At 43.4% G+C, this 19,031-nt stretch overlaps 1 protein-coding gene across 2 annotated transcripts; it reads right to left on the bottom strand.

Moving 5' to 3' along the window:
* Positions 1-4,197: 4,197 nt before the first annotated feature.
* mtm1 (myotubularin 1) lies at positions 4,198-19,031 on the bottom strand. 2 transcript variants are annotated; one of them, XM_079579803.1, is made up of 16 exons: positions 18,965-19,031; positions 14,126-14,205; positions 12,218-12,290; positions 11,660-11,754; positions 10,256-10,366; positions 10,053-10,154; positions 9,510-9,593; positions 9,282-9,431; positions 7,745-7,930; positions 7,478-7,660; positions 7,245-7,400; positions 7,113-7,160; positions 6,921-7,013; positions 5,700-5,813; positions 5,448-5,624; positions 4,198-4,912 (listed from the first exon to the last, which is right to left on the bottom strand). In XM_079579803.1, the coding sequence occupies exons 2-16, from the start codon at positions 14,180-14,182 to the stop codon at positions 4,718-4,720; spliced, it is 1,824 nt and encodes a 607-aa protein (XP_079435929.1). In that variant the 5' UTR covers positions 14,183-14,205; positions 18,965-19,031; the 3' UTR covers positions 4,198-4,717. The 2 variants fall into 2 exon arrangements, with proteins under 2 accessions (XP_079435929.1, XP_079435930.1); XM_079579804.1 differs by having other exon boundaries at positions 4,198-4,909.

Genomic DNA, 19,031 nt, shown 5'->3' with positions numbered 1-19,031 from the left:
CAGACTGATCCACATACAGACTGATCCACTCACAGACTGATCCACATACAGACTGATCCACATACAGACTGATCCACATACAGACTGATCCACACACAGACTGATCCACATACAGACTGATCCACACACAGACTGATCCACATACAGACTGATCCACATACAGACTGATCCACACAGACTGATCCACACACGGACTGATCCACATACAGACTGATCCACATACGGACTGATCCACATACAGACTGATCCACATACAGACTGATCCACATAGACTGATCCACATACAGACTGATCCACATACAGACTGATCCACATACAGACTGATCCACACACAGACTGCTCCACACAGACTGATCCACACACAGACTGATCCACACACGGACTGATCCACATACAGACTGATCCACATACAGACTGATCCACATACAGACTGATCCACATACAGACTGATCCACATAGACTGATCCACATACGGACTGATCCACATACGGACTGATCCACATACAGACTGATCCACATAGACTGATCCACATACAGCTGATCCACACACAGACTGATCCACACACAGACTGATCCACACACAGACTGATCCACACACAGACTGCTCCACACACAGACTGCTCCACACACAGACTGCTCCACACACAGACTGATCCACACACAGACTGATCCACACACAGACTGATCCACACACAGCTGATCCACATACAGACTGATCCACATACAGACTGATCCACATACAGACTGATCCACACACAGCTGATCCACACACAGCTGATCCACATACAGACTGATCCACACACAGACTGATCCACATACAGACTGCTCCACATACAGACTGCTCCACATACAGACTGCTCCACATACAGACTGCTCCACATACAGACTGATCCACATACAGACTGATCCACACACAGACTGATCCACATACAGACTGATCCACACACAGACTGCTCCACATACAGACTGCTCCACATACAGACTGATCCACATACAGACTGCTCCACATACAGACTGATCCACATACAGACTGATCCACACACAGACTGCTCCACACACAGACTGCTCCACATACAGACTGCTCCACATACAGACTGATCCACACACAGACTGATCCACATACAGACTGCTCCACATACAGACTGCTCCACATACAGACTGCTCCACATACAGACTGCTCCACACACGGACTGCTCCACACACGGACTGCTCCACATACAGACTGCTCCAGAGCGGCTCCAGGCCTGTGATGTTGGCTCTGTCGGACATGATGCTGACAGAGGCTGCTACTTGCATTAGTGCTCAGCCATCGCCTTGGCCTAGTTTAGCTCCTGCACATGCCTCAAGCTTAAGGGACAAATCCACATTGTTTATCTAGCCTTACAGATCCCTGACCTGACTCAGATTCATTTTATTGGCAATTTGCAGTTTAAAAAGGAAGGACTCAAAGGAAAACAAGAGTGAAACACACACTTCAAACACATTTCAAGTAATTCCGTGAGTCCAATTACAACCCTGAGCAGTCTATTATATAAGCACAAACACAGTACACCACAACCAGTTGTAATAAAGAATTGAATTGCTTAATTTAGAATTGCAACACAAGAGCCAGAAATCCTTAAATTAATTTAATCAGTATTATTTACAACAGAGTCCATCCATCAGTGGAGAATAGAACATGATTAATAGAAATACATTTAAAATGCATTCTGATTGGACACTTTGGGCATATTCCCTTAGTGATGCCAAAAGCCCCGACACATTTTACATGTATTTGTTCAAAAGCAGGATATTATAGAAGTACAGTTCCCTACAATAAAGAAAGATGAAAAAAAGGGGCAATTCTCTGATCAATAAGCATAGATAAATTTAGACCGCTTTTTTACCAGAGAACTTAGAAGGTTTGAGACAGGCAAAGAGCTTCGTCTTGTCATAAGAGGTTAGTGAACAAAACCCCCAAATGCCCTTCAAAACAATATTAGAAAATTAAACCAATAATGCAAAAATCCACATTTAACCAACATTTCAGAGCCAACATTATTTTCCTTTTATAAAAGTGTATTTTTATACTACATAAAATAATTGTATTTTACAACATTAGACCTTTAGACAGTAAAATAGGTTTTGATTGAGGTAATTACAACAAGATGTTTGTACAAAGTAAAAAATAACAAAAATAGACTTTTATCTGTTTTTACCCTATGCACTCACACTGCTGTATAGTGCTGCTGTCTTTTCCCTCTGTCGTTTTACCTAAAACACTGAGAACAAACCCATATCAGACACTACAAACAGAACAGGCCAAAGCATTGGTTTGGTAGAATGACATTCTGCTGACTCACACTAAAAAGGCAAACAAGTCATGTTTCTGATTGGACTGTGAAGTTGCTTGATCCATTTGAGTGAAGCAGTATTGCTTTATGAACTGGCAGGTCTCATCATCATCTTGACGCTGGGCCTTGGGTAAATAACTGCAGCAGGAACGATGACCGCTATTAAGAGTTGATCCTCTGTATTTGGCATTTTTACATCAAAATGTAAAGGGACTAGTGTTACTAAATCAAATAAAACAACCCCACAGTCAGTCAGTAAACATGGCCGTGGACAGGTGATACAGTCATCTGCAGAAGAGGTGTAGGCAATTCACAAAGAATCAAGGCACAAATCTAGACCTGACACACTTGAACTACACACTTGTGTTTACACCATGTACACAGCAGTGTCCATACAGTACATTATAGCGCTCCCAGCTCGCTGGAAACCCCAACAGTGAACACGTGTCAATGGGAACATTATCTTTGAAATACATCAAACAAGACTCCCATTTGATCAGTCCATTTCAAATCACTTTGTTGAAGAAATTCATGATACATTATGGATTATACATCTTTATAAGCTTTGAAAAGTGAGATAAAAACTTTGAATGGTCAGAATCAAAATTTTAAGAACTTTTAAATAACACTTGAAAAGGGGATTACCTCAATTTGATATTTGTGTGAAAATAAATCGGGAAAGCAGAGCTTAGCTGCCGACAAGAAATTTAAGGAGAATAAGCACAGATTTGTCAAGGGGGTGAAAAATGAAACTCAATTCATACTGATACTTGTTAACACTTTGTGCTCATACTAGTGCCAATGATTTAAGAATTTGTTGTTGTATGATTTCTGTCTACTTCTTTAGACCGAGAAGACAACTTCAGGCATTTCACCAACTTTTCCAAGGTAACACACCAGAAAAACTCCTTTGAAAAGTTTGAACCAAAGCTGCCAATAATGAGAAACACCAGCTGATTGTATCCATGCATGGGAGACTTGTCAACTTAGAAGTCTTCCAAATTCTTCTATAAGGACTAACATTTCTGTAGTTGATTTTGTCCAACTATGGTTTGTTGTTTTTGTGAACATCTGTTGATTTTTCTCATCTAAAAATGAGAACTAGTGTGTCAAATGCGCTCCTATGTTAAGCAGTCCATCAGAGTGTGTGGTATTCTTGGCATGTTATTTTGACAGTTGCAAGTTAGGAAAAAAAAAAAATCAAAACAAGCAGGATCAGAGGCAAACACCACGTCATATCCCTATATACTACCTCGAGCACCTACAATGCACCCCATCGTCCGAGTGGCTAACTCCTCAGGACAGTTTCTGTGGTGCGTAGCTTAGAAAGGTTACAAATACTGCTTAGGTGAGCTGAGGGTAAAACCATGTGAGCAGACCCCACTCTAAATCAATGTGTGTCCAAATCACTGTCAGACCACACTTCTTTCCTAAAACAAATCACTCACAAGTGCTATTTACATGAAGGTGGAGGGGCCGGACGCGCCCCCGACAGTAGCAGTTGTACTAGTCCTTGTATTCCTTTAGATACTCTATAACAGTAAAGCAGCAGTAAGGAGGAAAGGTGGTAGAAGTCAGAGTTGTACGTGTTACAAGGTGCGAGAGTTGGCCACACATATTCCTGAAAGCACTTGTCATTTTACTCAGGATATTGCACTGGCTAACGACAACTTCCATTCTGTGATTCACGAAATCAAAGCAACAACTATTGACGCGGCATTCATGTGTCCCTCCTGTGACAGTTAATCCTCCAAGTAAGGTACCGGCCCTTTGCTTTCATAAGGCCCTGATCAACAGAGCCCCTGGTGATTCCTGTCATACAATCAAGCGTTTGTAAATTTAGTCATCGACGTCCGGAAAAAAAAGCTCAGAAATGTGTTGGTTTTGTCACAGTTTGAGGACCACATGAACGCAGCCGTCGTCTCGTTTCCACTACAATTTCAAACCATTTTTTAATGAAAGACAAAGTCCTGATTTTATTTTTCACCGATCGTCCCTGAAAGCGGCGGTGGCCCCTGCCGTGACTCAGAGAGACAGATAAAGGGGAGGGGAAAGCCGAGCGGATAAGTGAACCTGTTTTGCCGCCGTCGTGTAGCGCTCCTGACGCGAAAGTCCCCGACTGCAGCGGTTTGGAGTTAAAGCCCTTAAACGGAACACGCCACCGAGCGTCTTTAAGGCTTCACCGTAAATGAGTGCGTGTAAAGGAAACGTCAAGTGACAAGGCTATACTGTGACATATTGCATATTCACCATTAGCACCGCGCGGGGGGGGGGGGGAGGTGTGTTAGGCGGAGACCCAGACTAACTCTTATTATTAGCATTCCCCACAGTTGGGCGAATCCCTGACGGACGCGGTGAGAGCAAGTGCGCTGCGGGGCCGTCCCTCAGAAGGGCGTTTGGAGGTGGGTGCAGTGCGTGGAGGGCGTGGAGGAGTTGGAGGACGACGTGTTGGAGGTGGAGCTGTTGTGGGCCACTCGGGGCGCGGGGCTGGAGTCGGACAGCTGCAGCTCCTCCAGCTTCTTCAAGTACTCGTCTCGAAGGGCCAGGAGCTCCTTGTAGCGCTGCTCCACCGGGCTCTGCTGTTGGGAGGGGAGAGGCACAGGGATGAGGACGGATTTTTGACGCTATTTTGACCATTTTTTCAAGAAGCTTTTACATTTGGGAAAAGTCGAACTGGAGAAAAAAAGAGGTTAAGTACAAGCATGGTAGGTTTGGAGTCTATAGAAGCTACTGAAGTGGAGATGGTGTTGCCAGAGTGTAAGATCGTCTAACAGAAAGGAAATGACCATATTTGGATTACAGCATCATCTCAGGTGCCTTTTGTGCTATACGTGGATACCAAACATGTCGATATTTGTGGAAAAGACGAGAGAGTGCCGCTATGCTCTACTCATTTCCTGAAAAACTAAGGCGGGCAAGTTGAGGAAAAGTCATGAAATAAACATCGGAAAGGGCGAGTTATTTTACTGTGACAATAAAAAGATGCAAAAGGAGAAAATAGCTAAATTTCTCAACCTGGAACACAAATCAACCCGCAGTGTTTCACCTTAAAGTGAATTACAACTGTCAAACACACAAACTAGAAGCTTTGTCTGATTTTAAAACCATTAATACCTGTTGTCTTATGCGTGGATTCCACCTGATGTAGTAAGACACCCAGAGCTCTAGGTGGCGCATGCTGGCGACAGGACAGAGCACCATGTTGGGCTCCGGAGTGTAGAAGGGGTTCAGGTAAATGTCTGTTTTACTGTTGACCAGGGACCAAAGAGAAACCGTCTTGATTCGGAGTTCCTACAGGGCGAGAAAACAGACCTTGTTATGACGGAAAAGAAACGGGCCGAGGTTGATCTGAGCGGAGTTATTTACGTGCTGATCCCGCGCGCTCTCACAGTTGTAGAGGAACGTCCCGAACCTGCAGCTGTACAAGTTATCCAGGATTGTCAGCAGGAGGCGCTCGTTGAACTCAAAGGCGGTGGGAAACTGAGGAGAAAAGAGCGTATTAGGTCTTCAAGGGACTGGTGTTGTGGAAACAGCCTCGGCTAACACACTAAAACCCAAATAAACAATAAATGAATACTGCATAGAATATACAGTTTGTACAATACGCTGACTGGCTCCCCCAAAAAGTTGCCAAGAAAGCAACATTGAACTAAAACAGCTTCACTTCCTCCTCTTGCTCCCCTTCGCTGTGCAGCTGTTTCAATAAAGAAAAATCAAAATAGACCGCTCAGCCCATGTGGCTGTAGTGAAGCTATGGCGAGTGTTTTTTACCCGGCAATGAGTGGATTAAGCATTTCCTGAATAGGTAGGACCTCAGGAGGAGCTTTTTGCGAGTTGCTGCCAAGAATATCTACCGGTGAAGATCAAAATGATTTCTCAAAGATGTGCAAGCGGCTCAAAACACGGCTCCAGGTATGTTTTTGATGAGAGAACAATATTGTGGCATAAAGCACTAAAAAAGTAGGAGAATACCCCCCTTCACATTATTTTGTTTTTACATTTCCTTTTATTATTTTAGTTAATGTGACAAAGGATGTTGCCATCTGCTGGTAAATTTGCTTATAATGTTTGATTCTTCATTTGATCCTGATCTCCATAGAGCTTTACAGGGTTTTGCTATGGGTATAGACCGGGTAGGTTTGAAATTACAGGTACTCTGTTTTCCCCTACCATGAAACAACATGTACAAGAGGTTCCCTTCTAGGGCCAGAACTCTCCTAATTTGTTTTTCCCACAGCCAAATAATAAAAGTTTAAAGACACAACAGAGGCTAATCATGTATCAATCCACTCCGCTGACCAAAGAGCGATGATATTAGGTATAATGTAATGACAAATGCTTAAAATTATGTTTTATTTTACTTTAGTTTGTAAAGTTAAAGTTAAAATAGCATGCTCTATGGTCAAGAGTTACACTTTTTTTTTGCAAAGGAACCGCCTTGGCCCGTATTTCATCTTTCCGCATCAGTGAAGGTCACCCGCGTCCCATTTTGCATTTGACAGGTAATTAAAATGATGTATTATTTTAATCTGAAACCCCAACACTGAGCTCCCGCCCCCAGGAGCCCAACTCCGCGAGGCGCAGTACCTGTTTGGTCATTTGCCACACGCAGTCGATGAACTGTACGAAGATGGGCGATCTGTCCTGGTCCGCGTGGTTCTTGTCGCCGTGACCTATCCTCTGAGCACACAAGAGCACAGCCAAAACGTCACTACCTCATTATAAGGGGTTTGTTATAGTTTTAATGAACGTGTGGTCAAAAAACAAAGGAGCTCTTACCGAGGCAAACTTGTGTCCAAAGCTGATCCATTCTTTTTCGATTAGCACCTAAACCAAGGACGTGGAAAGTAAGGGCAGTTTTTTCAGGAATTAGCCTTGGTGAATTCAGTTAGTTGTTGGTAATGAACATACCTCAAAGCCTCGGAGCGTGCGGTAGTGACTGTCCAACATGAGCATGGCCAATGAGGTGAGCTGTGCCGTCCGGTCCCAGCCGTCACTGCAGTGCACCACCACCGAGTTCCCAGTGGACACTTTGTCTGCCACCTGGATGGCCCCCGACAACACCAGCTGCAAAACAAGAACATATAATAATCAATGAGAATTAAACTGTAGAGTATAATACAAAAAGGAGTTGTAGTTCTAACCTTGATGTGCTCGAGCCAGTGCGTGGACTCCAGACTCGAGAGCCAATGGGATTCTTCCACGTTTGGATAGACGATATCCTTGAGCTTCTTTAGGGATTCCCTCATGACGTGAATGTTTTGGATGTCCAGGAAGACGAGCTCTGCGTTCTGGTACTCGTCCCCCTCATAGCCTCCGCCAGTCGCCTTTAAAGACAAGCGTTTTGAATGAGTAAATGCAGATCTTTTCAGTAGTAGTAGTAGTAGTAGTTAAGCCAGGCGGACACAGACCTTGTTCGCCACAGCGTTGACACTGGGCCGGGCGTCAAATATGGTGAGTTTTGGCGTGTCGTTGGCCTCCCGGATCATCTCGAGGTAACGCTCGTCGTCTTTGTTCCTCTTGCCCGACATCCCGACGAGAGGCTGGCTGCAGCGCACGATGACTGCCTGGTTCTCCCGGTGGATCCAGGACAAAACCTGCGCACACAGAACCAAACACGTCAAGCATAATCAGTGTGACCAGACACTTCATCATCTAAAATAGGGATCTTAATTATACACTGCCTGAGCAAAAAAACAAAGTGGATAAACTGGATTTAACTAACTGTAATGATCTGGGGTTGCTTCAGTTGGTCATGTCTAGGTTCAGCAGCACTATGTGCCCAAACAATGAGATCAGCTGACGACCTAAGCATCCAGGTTATTCCATCAACAGATTTCTTCTTCCCAGATGCACAGGCGTATTCCAAGATGACAATGCCAGGATTCATCGGGCTCACGTTGTGAAAGAGTGGTACAGGGAGCATAAGACATCATTTTCACACATGGATTGTCCGCCACAGAGTCCAGATCTTAACCCCATTGAGAATCTTTGGTGTGTGCTGGAGAAGGCTTTGCACTGTGATCAGTCTCTCCCATCATCAATACAAGATCTTGGTGAAATATAGTCGCAACACTGGATCTTTTGAACATTGCAGAAGTTTATTGAACTAATGCCACGGCAAATGCAGCTAATCTAAGTAAAAGGCAATTCAATAAAATATTAGAGCATGTGAGTAATTTCTTTGTGGTGACTTTATTTTGATCAAGCAGATTATCTTCATTATAATCTATTATATTTTCCGACCCATACATCTTGCAGAAACCTCTACACCGCATGCACAAAAAACTGTTCAACATCCAAAAGAAATATACAGGTATGAATATAATTAAATAAATTAAAGCAGTACTAAGTAACTCATGCCCCCTGGGCATAGGTCACAAGCGCCACTTCACGTTTCGTAGCATGTGGCATATTTTTTAATCATTAATTGTCTGTAAGAGTAAATATTACGCTGACAGAAAAGACAAAGGGAGAGAGGGATATTGTACATTGTGCCACAACCCACTTACACAATGGAGATAATTTTAGTCTCTCAAACTTGGCTGTAAACACTGCTAAAGTGGCGCTAGCCCACAGTTAGCTTTGCTCGTTAGCCTACTAGCTTCATCTTCATGATTCCACTAGTGTGTATTGGGTCTCCGGGTCGGAGAAGAGAAAGTTGCAAGTGTGGTTTTCTGGCCAGAGACACCAGGGGTAGATGAAAGACCCTCCTATCACACCATTAACACTTTCATTACCCCCAGAGGGACTACAAAGAGGATTTATTAAGGTAAACAAGTTACTTAGTACTGCTTTAAGACTCATGGTTGTACAGTATTCTAATCAAATCTAAAATATAAAGACACAGCTGTTCCTCCACTGTCATTGACTAAATAATCGCATTTTTTCTGATATTGCAGTTGGAGTGAGCTCTGTAAATTCCATAATAACAACACCGTATCTCACCGGTATCCGCGCTCGGGACCTGAAGGCAGCCACTCTCCGCAGATCCTCCTCTTTACACTTGTACGGGACGGCCAACACGGTGGGGTAGGTGTCGCAGAGCTCGTAGCTCTTATTGATGAAGGTAATCCGCCACTTGTTATTGGGTAAGCCCTAGAAAACAAACCGCAGTTTCACGACATGCCATTTTAATTCCACACATGCAGGTCCATGCGCTCGCTGTGGCCTTACCTGCCGCCTCAACTCATCCATGGCTTTATACACATTCCAGCCATTCTCCTCATACTTCTCCTGTGTTACATATGCAAACAGATGCTGCGGAGGGAACAGAATCAGAAATTGGGTAAATACAGTCAGAGGAAGCCTGTATGCTTTATAAAACAAGCCTCTGTTGTGCACTGGAAATCCAACTACTGCAGATATGCTGGGGCTAGTCCTGCTTGTCTCTCTTAAATGTGAGTAGAAGGCCGTGCTTTACATTCGATAACACCCTGTAGTACAGTGCATTTTTCTTTTCTGGTTCGTATTTCATGGAGAGAGCTTTGATGTGGGTGGCAGGCAGTCTCACACTTTAAAAAAAGGACTGCCTATGTGCATTACTGCTTTTACAACGACACGGACACGAGGTAATTCAAAACACTGAATAGTAATCTTGCAAAAAAAACCTCTTCACTCAGCTAATAGTCTGGGCAGGTTTGCGATACCGACTACAGCATGATAACACATTGCTTCATTATTAACAAGATATCATTATTACATCAGCACTAGCCTCACCAGGTTATGCGAGAGAGGAAAGGCGAGTCTGAAAAGGAGATCGAAGATGTCTCGCCTGCTGTGACCCTCCTGCTTCAACGCAAACCTCAGATTCCTCATGTCCTGGAGACACAACAGCGACACACACACACAAATAATAACGTTAGAAAAGCCTCCGTGAGGGACAGGTCGACAGGAAGGGCTTGTTTCTCTGTAGGTCTGACCTTGCAGGTGATGTCCAGGCCGTACGAGTTCTCCCCCCGGCTCGAGGCTCCTCCCATCTTCTCCACCCGACTGATGGCGCCCAGAGGAACGTCCAGTGTCACCATCAAATCCTGCAAACACAAGGACAGATGCGTAAGCTTTTATTCAAAGAAAGAAAGCCGCAAACGTTATAGATCATAGTTTTGTGCTCTTCTATTTCGGTGGTGCTTACTCATCGGCCTTGCCTCCTTGAGTTTTGGCCTTTGCTGTTGCTATGTGAATGGGTGGGATGTAAGATGACTAAGGACTGCAGTTGAGTTTCGTTTTTAGGAGGCAGATAAAGGAGGACAATGGACTTAAAGCCATACTGCGCAACATTTCACCCAACAGAGACAAATGTGAGCTTTCATTCACCTTGAAAAGTGACTCTGCAAGTTGGGAAATTTGCAGATAAGCTCATGTCCCTGTGACAAAGTTGGATGTTCCAAAAATGTTAGGAAAATTCTAAATGAGTTCCGACACCCACAAACATTTTAATTTAGCGGCTTCCTCTTCCTCATTGTCTGCTGGCATATTTGTTTATGTTTTCAGTTGTACAACAGTTTAGTTCAGGGTCCAGGGTCCCCTCAGAATTTACCTGGAACAAAACAACCTGGGATGTCCTGCCTTAAAAAGGGACTATACAGAGTTGAAAAATGTTAAAATTATGTATTTTATTCCCTCTACATGTTTCATCAATGTTCTAAGGTGTAGAATGAGCCCAGACCTGTTCACCACAACTGCCTCTAAAATCCTGCACTGTCACTCAAAAAGATGTCGAGTCCGAATTGTCATGCACGAGCTTAATATAGAAGGTGCAGTTACACGTATGACCTGAGGTGGCAGTAGCGAGTAAAAAATGGCCCTAGCAAATGCATCTAGCCACTTTAACCCAATGCATTTTCTCCATTTCAGCTTTACTCAAATCATCTCATTTGAAAGCTAAGACCTACAAAAGTCATCCTAACTAGTCTATTTTTTTTGCGGGTTTTTGTTGAATTTTCATTCTTGTTTTCGTCTCATTTTTGTCACTATTTTGACACTTTTTTTTTTAAAGAAGCTTTTAGATTTGGGTAAGGCTGAACTGGAGAAAATGTGCCCGGTCCGGGTGGGGGTTAAGAGGTTAACTGGACAACCATCCGAACCCATTCCAGGTACAATGTGAAGAAAAATAATAATGTAAAACTATAAAACACTTTAAGCATCTGGACTAATGCATTCATATTATTATGGATTCTCTAAATCTAATCTCACATAATTAATCTGTAACAAAATATACTTCGCAGGTCATCACAAACATATCAAACTAAATAAAAAAGAAACAGTGTCAGAGGTAGTTTTCAGTGCTCTCAGGCCTCTGTGTAAATGACTGATGTGAAGCTTACGGCGTCCGAGCTCCTGAAGTAGAGTCTGTAGTTGGTGATCAGCACTTTGCCCTTCACTGGTCCGTTGAATGGACAGATGTAGATGACTTCTTTCTCTGCATATACAGAAACAGAATATTTAGTTTCCATTTGTCTTTACAGCTACATTTACATTCAAATCAACACTTTCAGAGAATAGAAAGCAGAAGAGAGAGTGGCCAGAGCGGTTATAAATAATGACTGGTGTAGAGGGCTCAGTAACAAGTCTTTCCATTGTAGTTGCAGCTCGGATCCGAACGTACAGTAGTAAACACAAAATACTAGACCTTATCTCAAAAGCCTGAGCTGAAATATACACTTTCTCATTGTTGACCTGTAGTATAGTCCACGATTTAGGTCATTCATAATCTGCAACACTAGAACACATTTCACTTTGAACAAAATATAGATTTCAGAAAAGACTTGCCCTGGTGTTGGCTGGAAGTCAGCTAAAGCGTGGATCTTAGATATAATTGCGGGTGCGTGGGCGGGTGTGCATTAGTAGGAGCTCGTGGATGTGACTAAGTGCGATGTGCTCACCTATAACTCCATCCTCCCCGGGCAGCAGCGACACATCGGTGAGCGGCTCCATCTTTAGAGAGTCTCTGGACACCTGCAAGGACACGCGAGGAAATGAAGCTGAATCAAAGAACGTCTCAAGTATATGCACAGCAATGTTGTCAGCCCGAGAAAGCGGATCTAACACACTGAATAATCTTCACAGCGTTGAGCAGTAAGGTCATTTTGCAAGGTGAAAGATTAAATTCATCTTTTCATGTTTGTCTTTATGTTTACAGATATGTGATAACAATTGTCACGCCGGCACACATTTTACGTAACTTAAAGGTTGTTTTTTTTGTTTTGGTCCTTGACACCTTACATCCAGTCAGAAAGCATCAAGTTGCTGCTTGTCAGGCAGATTGTGTGACAGTTTTTTTTAAGGGCGGAGCTCGTTCACATGTCTCTTATTTGCTTTGGATTGGATGCACAGTGGCCTTTAAAGGGGTGTGTTGTGCTTTTTGCTGGTGTATAAACACTCAAGACACATCCGTATCACTTTCTTACACTTTGTTCATTAGAAAATGCCATGTGGCCCTTATACAGCTTAAAAGGTGGAAGTTGTCTTTTTTTTTTTACTCGCTACTGCCACCTCAGGTCTTACGCATAACTGCCGTCACTATGTTAAAGGTGCATTGTGCAACTTTGATATTTGTGCGAATTTGACCTTGTAGTGACCCAATGGCTGGATGAGTGTTTACTTTCCGTCACAGTGCACTCTAGGACGCTCCAGGATCAATTGTTTGGGAGGTTTTCTGGTGAGAGGCTCCGTCAGCAGTGAAAAGAGCCATGCTGACCACTCATACAGCTACTGTGCACAAATATGAACTTTTTTTTTCAGCATACAAAGTTGCAAAATGCACCTTTAAGCTCGTGCATGACAAAGGAGATGGTTAGGATATGACAGTGCAGGCTTACAGCAGAAGTTGTGGTGAATAAGTCTGGATTCATTCTACACATTAGGACATTCTTGGAGCATGTGGTGGTGGAAAATATAATAAACATAATTTGAACATTTTTAAATTATGCTTAGCCCCTTCAGACAAAATATACAGTAGTTTCTCGTTCTGAATTTCAGGCAATCTCTCTATAGGCTGGTGGCCTATGACCTATGTGAAGCTATGGCGAGTGTTTTTGCTTGTTGTGATGAAAGGATTAAACTTAGCAAGAGATGAGGAAAGCCTTTCCTGGATACGTAGGACCAAGAGGCACTTTTTGGGAGCCGTCATCGCTGTGCTAAGAATAGCCACAGGTGAAGATCCAAAGATTACTCATATATTAGCTCACGGCTCAAAACGCAACTCCAGGTATGTTTTTGATGTGTGAACAACATGGTCAAAACATTTTTTAAGTCGATTTTACATAACACCCTCCCTTTAAGTAGGTCTTTAAAGCTTAAAATAGTCCAAAATGATCACTTATTGATCCCCATCACATCTGTTCGGCATCCCTTCACAATGTTCCAATGCCCCAACTCGTACGGTTCGTGTTGCTCTCAACAACTTCAAAGCAGCATGCTCCCTACACTTTGGGTTGCCAGATCAACATGCTCAGACAATTCGAGCAATCGCTGTGGTTGTTTACTTCTGCAATTTTTGACGGATGTGTTGGTGAATGGTGGGCAACAGCGGATGCCTCCAAACCTCAAACGCCGCGCGTATTTGAGAAGTTGCCCTCACTCCCAGCACCTGTCCCCAGTTAAGTTAAGTAAGTAGTGCTAAGACAGACCTCCATTTAGTTACAGCTCAGTGGCTTTTATGAACAACTATAGAAGAGCGGCGCAGCCTACATGCACTACTGTTAGACTAAAATAGAACTCATCATAGAGCTAAAAGCTGGCCGTAGTGCTTGTGTTAGTTGCAGTGTTAGTTAGTAATAACAGTGACTTACGCTGGAGATGTGCGAGTCCAAGGAGTTGGAGTTGTAGACAGACACGGGTGAGGCCATCACTCTGGAGGCACTTCCACAGGCTGCAAGCACAAAGGAACAACAACCAACATAAACCATGACTCCAGTGTCAGGCATCAACCAAAGAGCTTTACAACAGTGCACTCAAAAGAGCTCCGCCAAGTCAAGAATGCCCCTGGAGAATGCCAGGCGTCTACCTATCGCAACCTATTATTTAAACACACGAAAGTGAAATTAAAAGGAGACAAAAGAAAAGACTGACTCATTTCGGCTTGTTTTCCAATATTACATAACACACACCAACTTTCAAAAAAGCAGATGGTTTCCCCTATTTCACGTGACAAAATGCTACTCAACAGTTCAACCGAGGCTCTGCTTTGTGTTTCTGTGCTTTCTTTGCTCCTTATTTGAGAGGCCAGAACACAATATGTCATGCACTGAAACGGCATCTGCTGAATTTAGCACTTTTACCATCACAGACGTCAACTCAAAGCTCGAACACAAATGTGTTGTGCTAAATGACAATGGCATTATGAAATACAGCACACAATAAGAGATGGCAAAGAGAGGCATGGTGTGACTTCTTCCTGACAGTCTGGTGGATGAAACTGTCCTTCAGTCAGTTGGAACTGGCTCGGATCGAGACTCCACACATGTAGGAAGAAACATTTTCTAATGATCACTTTGAGTTTAAAGGCCAATGAGTACGTATTACGCAGCATTTTAAACCAGTGAAGGGCCAATTCATTGGGAAAGGAAAAAAATAATACAATTAATTTCCCAAGGAATGAACTCATGGTTCTTTTTTAGGGCTGCACGATACTTAAGAAACTTACGATATGCGATACCACTGTGCAATATCGCAATAATATTACGGCAATATTATACTAAACCATTTCAACACGATATGTTCCATTCAAATTAAACACAAGTGACTAGTTATTCAGCAAAATGTGTCAAAACAAGAGTAGAAATTCAGTGCATTTTATTGGCTGAGTTTGCAAAAAAAAAAGTGTTGCTCTCAGTCTGATGAAAACTTAAGTGATGCTGCGATATATTGTGGCTTCTCGCGATACATATATATTGCATCACCTAATATCGTGATACGATATTTCTTGCCATATATTGTGCAGCCCTAGTCCTTATGTACAGTCTGGATGCACAGCGGAGACAGATAATTGGAAAACATGCAAAACCAGGGGGGTAAAAAGGCATCATTTGAATCATTTGGGTTAACCACGTTCTGCTGCACTTCAATTTCACAGAGATTTATGAATACAGTTTAGGAGATGGCATCTAAAGATGGTAAGTGTCTAATATAATCGGCGCTGAGTGGGAGGCAGAGCGCGTTTGTAAAGGCTTGTGATTCTTGTAAATGACTAAGCGTTGTCTGTTTATAACCGTGTAACTCATCAGTAACTCCATCTCCCCCGGCAGCAGGTGTCTGCACACGAGGGCACACATCAGGCTCCCGGCTGACACTTTTACCACTATCGCACAGCTTAGCCTCTCTTATCACAACTTCTGTCCATCAGGAACTGGCTGTGAGACCAACCAATGCTCTGATAGATTTCTAACCTGCTTTGTGATCACGGCACACATTTTTAAACAATACAAGGTGGGAAGTAAACGCCTTCATCCCATCAAGTTGCTCCAATAGCGTTTAGCTTTCCCACCTGTGTTTAAAGCCTATCCCCCCTTTCAGCACCACGAGCAGGTGTGGCTATTAGCTCCGTGATCAAACATTCACGAGCTCGCCCGTGTCCAGGCTCCGGTTACCGCGGGCCGACACTGCGCTATTATCCGCGAGTAACGGGGACCGGAGGCTTTAGTGACTTTTCCAGCTGGCAGCGGTCAGGACACGCCCCGCTGAACTACATAGCTGTGGATATCATATAGAGGACGGCCACAAAGGGAGGGCTTGTCACGGATACAGTGGGGCACAATGGGGGACTTCAAACACCTACGGTTTGACCGGCCGAAAGTGAGAGCGGGCGAGAGAAAGTCCTCATGCGCCTGGGCACACCTCCGAAACCTGCAACAGCCAACTCCATTCACAATCACAGGGCCGCCATGTGACCAAGGCTCTTTGACACTGACATCTCTATTAATAAACACATCACTACATCTTACGGTGGAATTGAGTAGATCTTCTGTTTAAATCTAGATCGAGCTTTTCGAAGAAACGACGGTGCGCTTGATCTAAACGTCAAACACAGAAAATGAAAAAGGTGTGAAAAACATCTCTGAGTGTGAGGTTCGGACTGGACCACTTCCTAACACCTGGCCACATCTCTGCTGCTGCGGCTGCTGCGGCTGCTGCTCACATGCTGCCATCAGATAACATGGCCGGCTGTAAAAGATAGCAAACTATTAAAGTATACGGCGCACAGGGGTCAACGCTCCGCCAGGCACATTATGGCCCTATTGCACACTCTAGAAACCAGGACATTATTGATTGTAAAACAGTAATAGCACTTTTATGATCATTTAACACAGAAGATTAGAGTCATTCGAATTAAGTTCACAATACACAAGGGTTGCGTTGTGAAATTTTGGAAGAATAGGCAGTTGGATTTGTGGCTTAGGTTTCTTTCAGTTTTAAGGAGTGGGCGAGCACGGTAGGAAATGAGCCCATGAGTACAACATATAGAGAGTCTCATTCAATAATATGCACATATATGACCAAAAAAACTAAGCATTTCACTAGTCATTGACACTCAACGGATCATTATTTTTAAGGCTCTTTCACAGTTTAAAAGGTTCTTCCAGCTGAGAACCTATTCATGCCCCTTCTGTGTGATAAAACCTGGGACATTACTGGGGCTGGGACGATCCACTTATGTTACGATCCGATACGTATTACGATACTCAGGGGCCGATCTGATACATAAAGTAATTATGATAAGCAATATGTTTACCTTGAAATGTGTAAAAAGTCATGAGTCCAAAGCGTTAAGGTGCATGTGACAGGTCTTATACTTTTGAAATATGACTTATTTAGAAGGATAACATCAGTTGCATATTCATCATTTTATTTGATTGAAGCAGTAATTTTAATGAAGAAATGTTGGGCAAAAAGATATTTTGATTTGCATGTTTCAGCCGCTGACAGGAAGTGGCGCAGATAAAGGTAAAGCTGCATAACAGTTTGACTCATTTCCCTTTGACTGAACATGGTCGAACACGGCAACCGTTTGAAATGGTTTGCCCTCACCTATGTCACTTCCTGTCGGTGTCCAATAAGGAAGTGAAACTAAAAACGTCACAAAAATGGCCAAACTAAAGAAAGCCGGGTTCAACCTCGAATGAAAGCTTAAAAATAATTATGTCAACTATGTTTTAGCACAAATGGTGTCTAATTATGCACTTTAAGATTGTCCAGGATAAAAATGCCCCCAAACACAAGTATTGAAAGTATTGCGATACTTTTGCAGCACATATTGCAATCCGATATTTTGATGATGATGATGATTGTTATGAACTTCAGGTCAGCGCAGCCCTACTTTACCCAGAATGATTGAAAGCTATTACGGGGGTCCAACAACGCCAGACTACGGTGCCACCATCAGACAGTAACTAATAATAGAGCTGGAGGTAAAATGGAGTCAGCAGCAGACATGTGAATGTGGCATTTAGCCTTTAGCCTTGTAGAACAAATGATGCACCTCTGAGTGAATGTGCCAGGACTTGTCTCAGCGCCGAGCTCGTGGATGACAGTGATACACTTAGTACCTGCCCAATAATAAAAATGCCACAATGGGGATTTTTGGATGCGTAAGGCAGTTGGCAAACAACAATAAGGAAACAATAAAGATCAAAGTCCCAGTGGTTACAAATATGTGACTGAAAATAGCCGTTAGGAGCCACACACATCATAGGGATAAGGGTCCAATTCCCCCATGAAGCAAACTGCAACCAGGCAGTCAGACGTGGATATTTGAGAAGGGCATCTGGCAAAAAAAAAAACACATCCATGTAATTCAAATCTTTACATAATCAACCTTTTCAGCACCAGAAACAACGTCTACAACACAAGGTCCTGGTGTTTCACAAGAGCCAATATCCTGCCTGACCTGCAGCAGCACCTGGACAAGTAATAATATCACTCCATGACGCGCTCACTGTAATGTTGCCATCAGAGGAACAGCTCAAACAGTGTAAATGAATACGCTCCCTTTTGACTCAACATAAAAACAATACACGTGTTGCCACTAACAAAGTAGGTTATGGGAAGGAGGAGCCCTGGAAATCCATTCAACCTCATGTCATGAAAAAAAGTAAAACCAGGCAGGCGCGCTTTCACTTTTCACTTTTGCAGAAGGGGGATTTTGTTCATTGAGCAACTCCAAAAATTGTGAGGTGAAGGTGTGGTCTCGTGAGGCTGAATGACCCGAGGGGACTCAATTGTCGTAACAGTGCTACTTTGAAGCGGTTCAGTCAGCTCGCTTTCGAAAGGACTGAAGTTGGCGATCTAAGTTGTCAAAACAGAGCGACACGAGCGCGTTTAGCTGCACGATCGCGAGCGCAGCGGGTTCAGCCTGAAGATTTCAATGAGAAAAAGTGGATCGGAACAAAGTGCTCCAGAACAGCGGCCCGCTTAAAGCCCCAAACTGAACTTTTCCAACTTGGCTATTCCAGTGGGCACAGCTGTGGAGTTCCACCAGGAAATAGCGGAGGCCTAGACGGAACGACAGCTTATTATGGCCGAAATAAAAGCTATAAATATCCCGCAGCGGGCACGGGTCGAAGTTAATACTCTCCGAAACGCATTTAAGAGCGCTCGGTCGGGCTTCGGCGAGGCTGAACGCTTTTACTTACCCGCAAAGCGCGTTTCTCCCGTGGCTGAATGTCGATCTGTTTCCCTCAAGCCACAGTCGGAACTCGG

The sequence above is a fragment of the Gobius niger genome, assembly GCF_951799975.1.
Source record: "Gobius niger genome assembly, chromosome: 21".
NCBI lineage: Eukaryota > Metazoa > Chordata > Actinopteri > Gobiiformes > Gobiidae > Gobius > Gobius niger.
Note: the sequence above shows the minus strand (reverse complement) of the source record. Positions and strands in the feature narration are given on the sequence as shown.

Bases quoted from the DNA above. Each gene is read 5' to 3' on its own strand.
- mtm1 (XM_079579803.1), bottom strand. From the start codon at position 14,182: ATGGCCTCACCCGTGTCTGTCTACAACTCCAACTCCTTGGACTCGCAC. The intron at 11,755-12,217 runs GTGAGCACATCG...CTGTATATGCAG, and splicing joins CGGGGAGGATGGAGTTATAG to AGAAAGAAGTCATCTACATC. The intron at 10,155-10,255 runs GTCAGACCTACA...TTGTGTCTCCAG, and splicing joins GCCTGGACATCACCTGCAAG to GACATGAGGAATCTGAGGTT.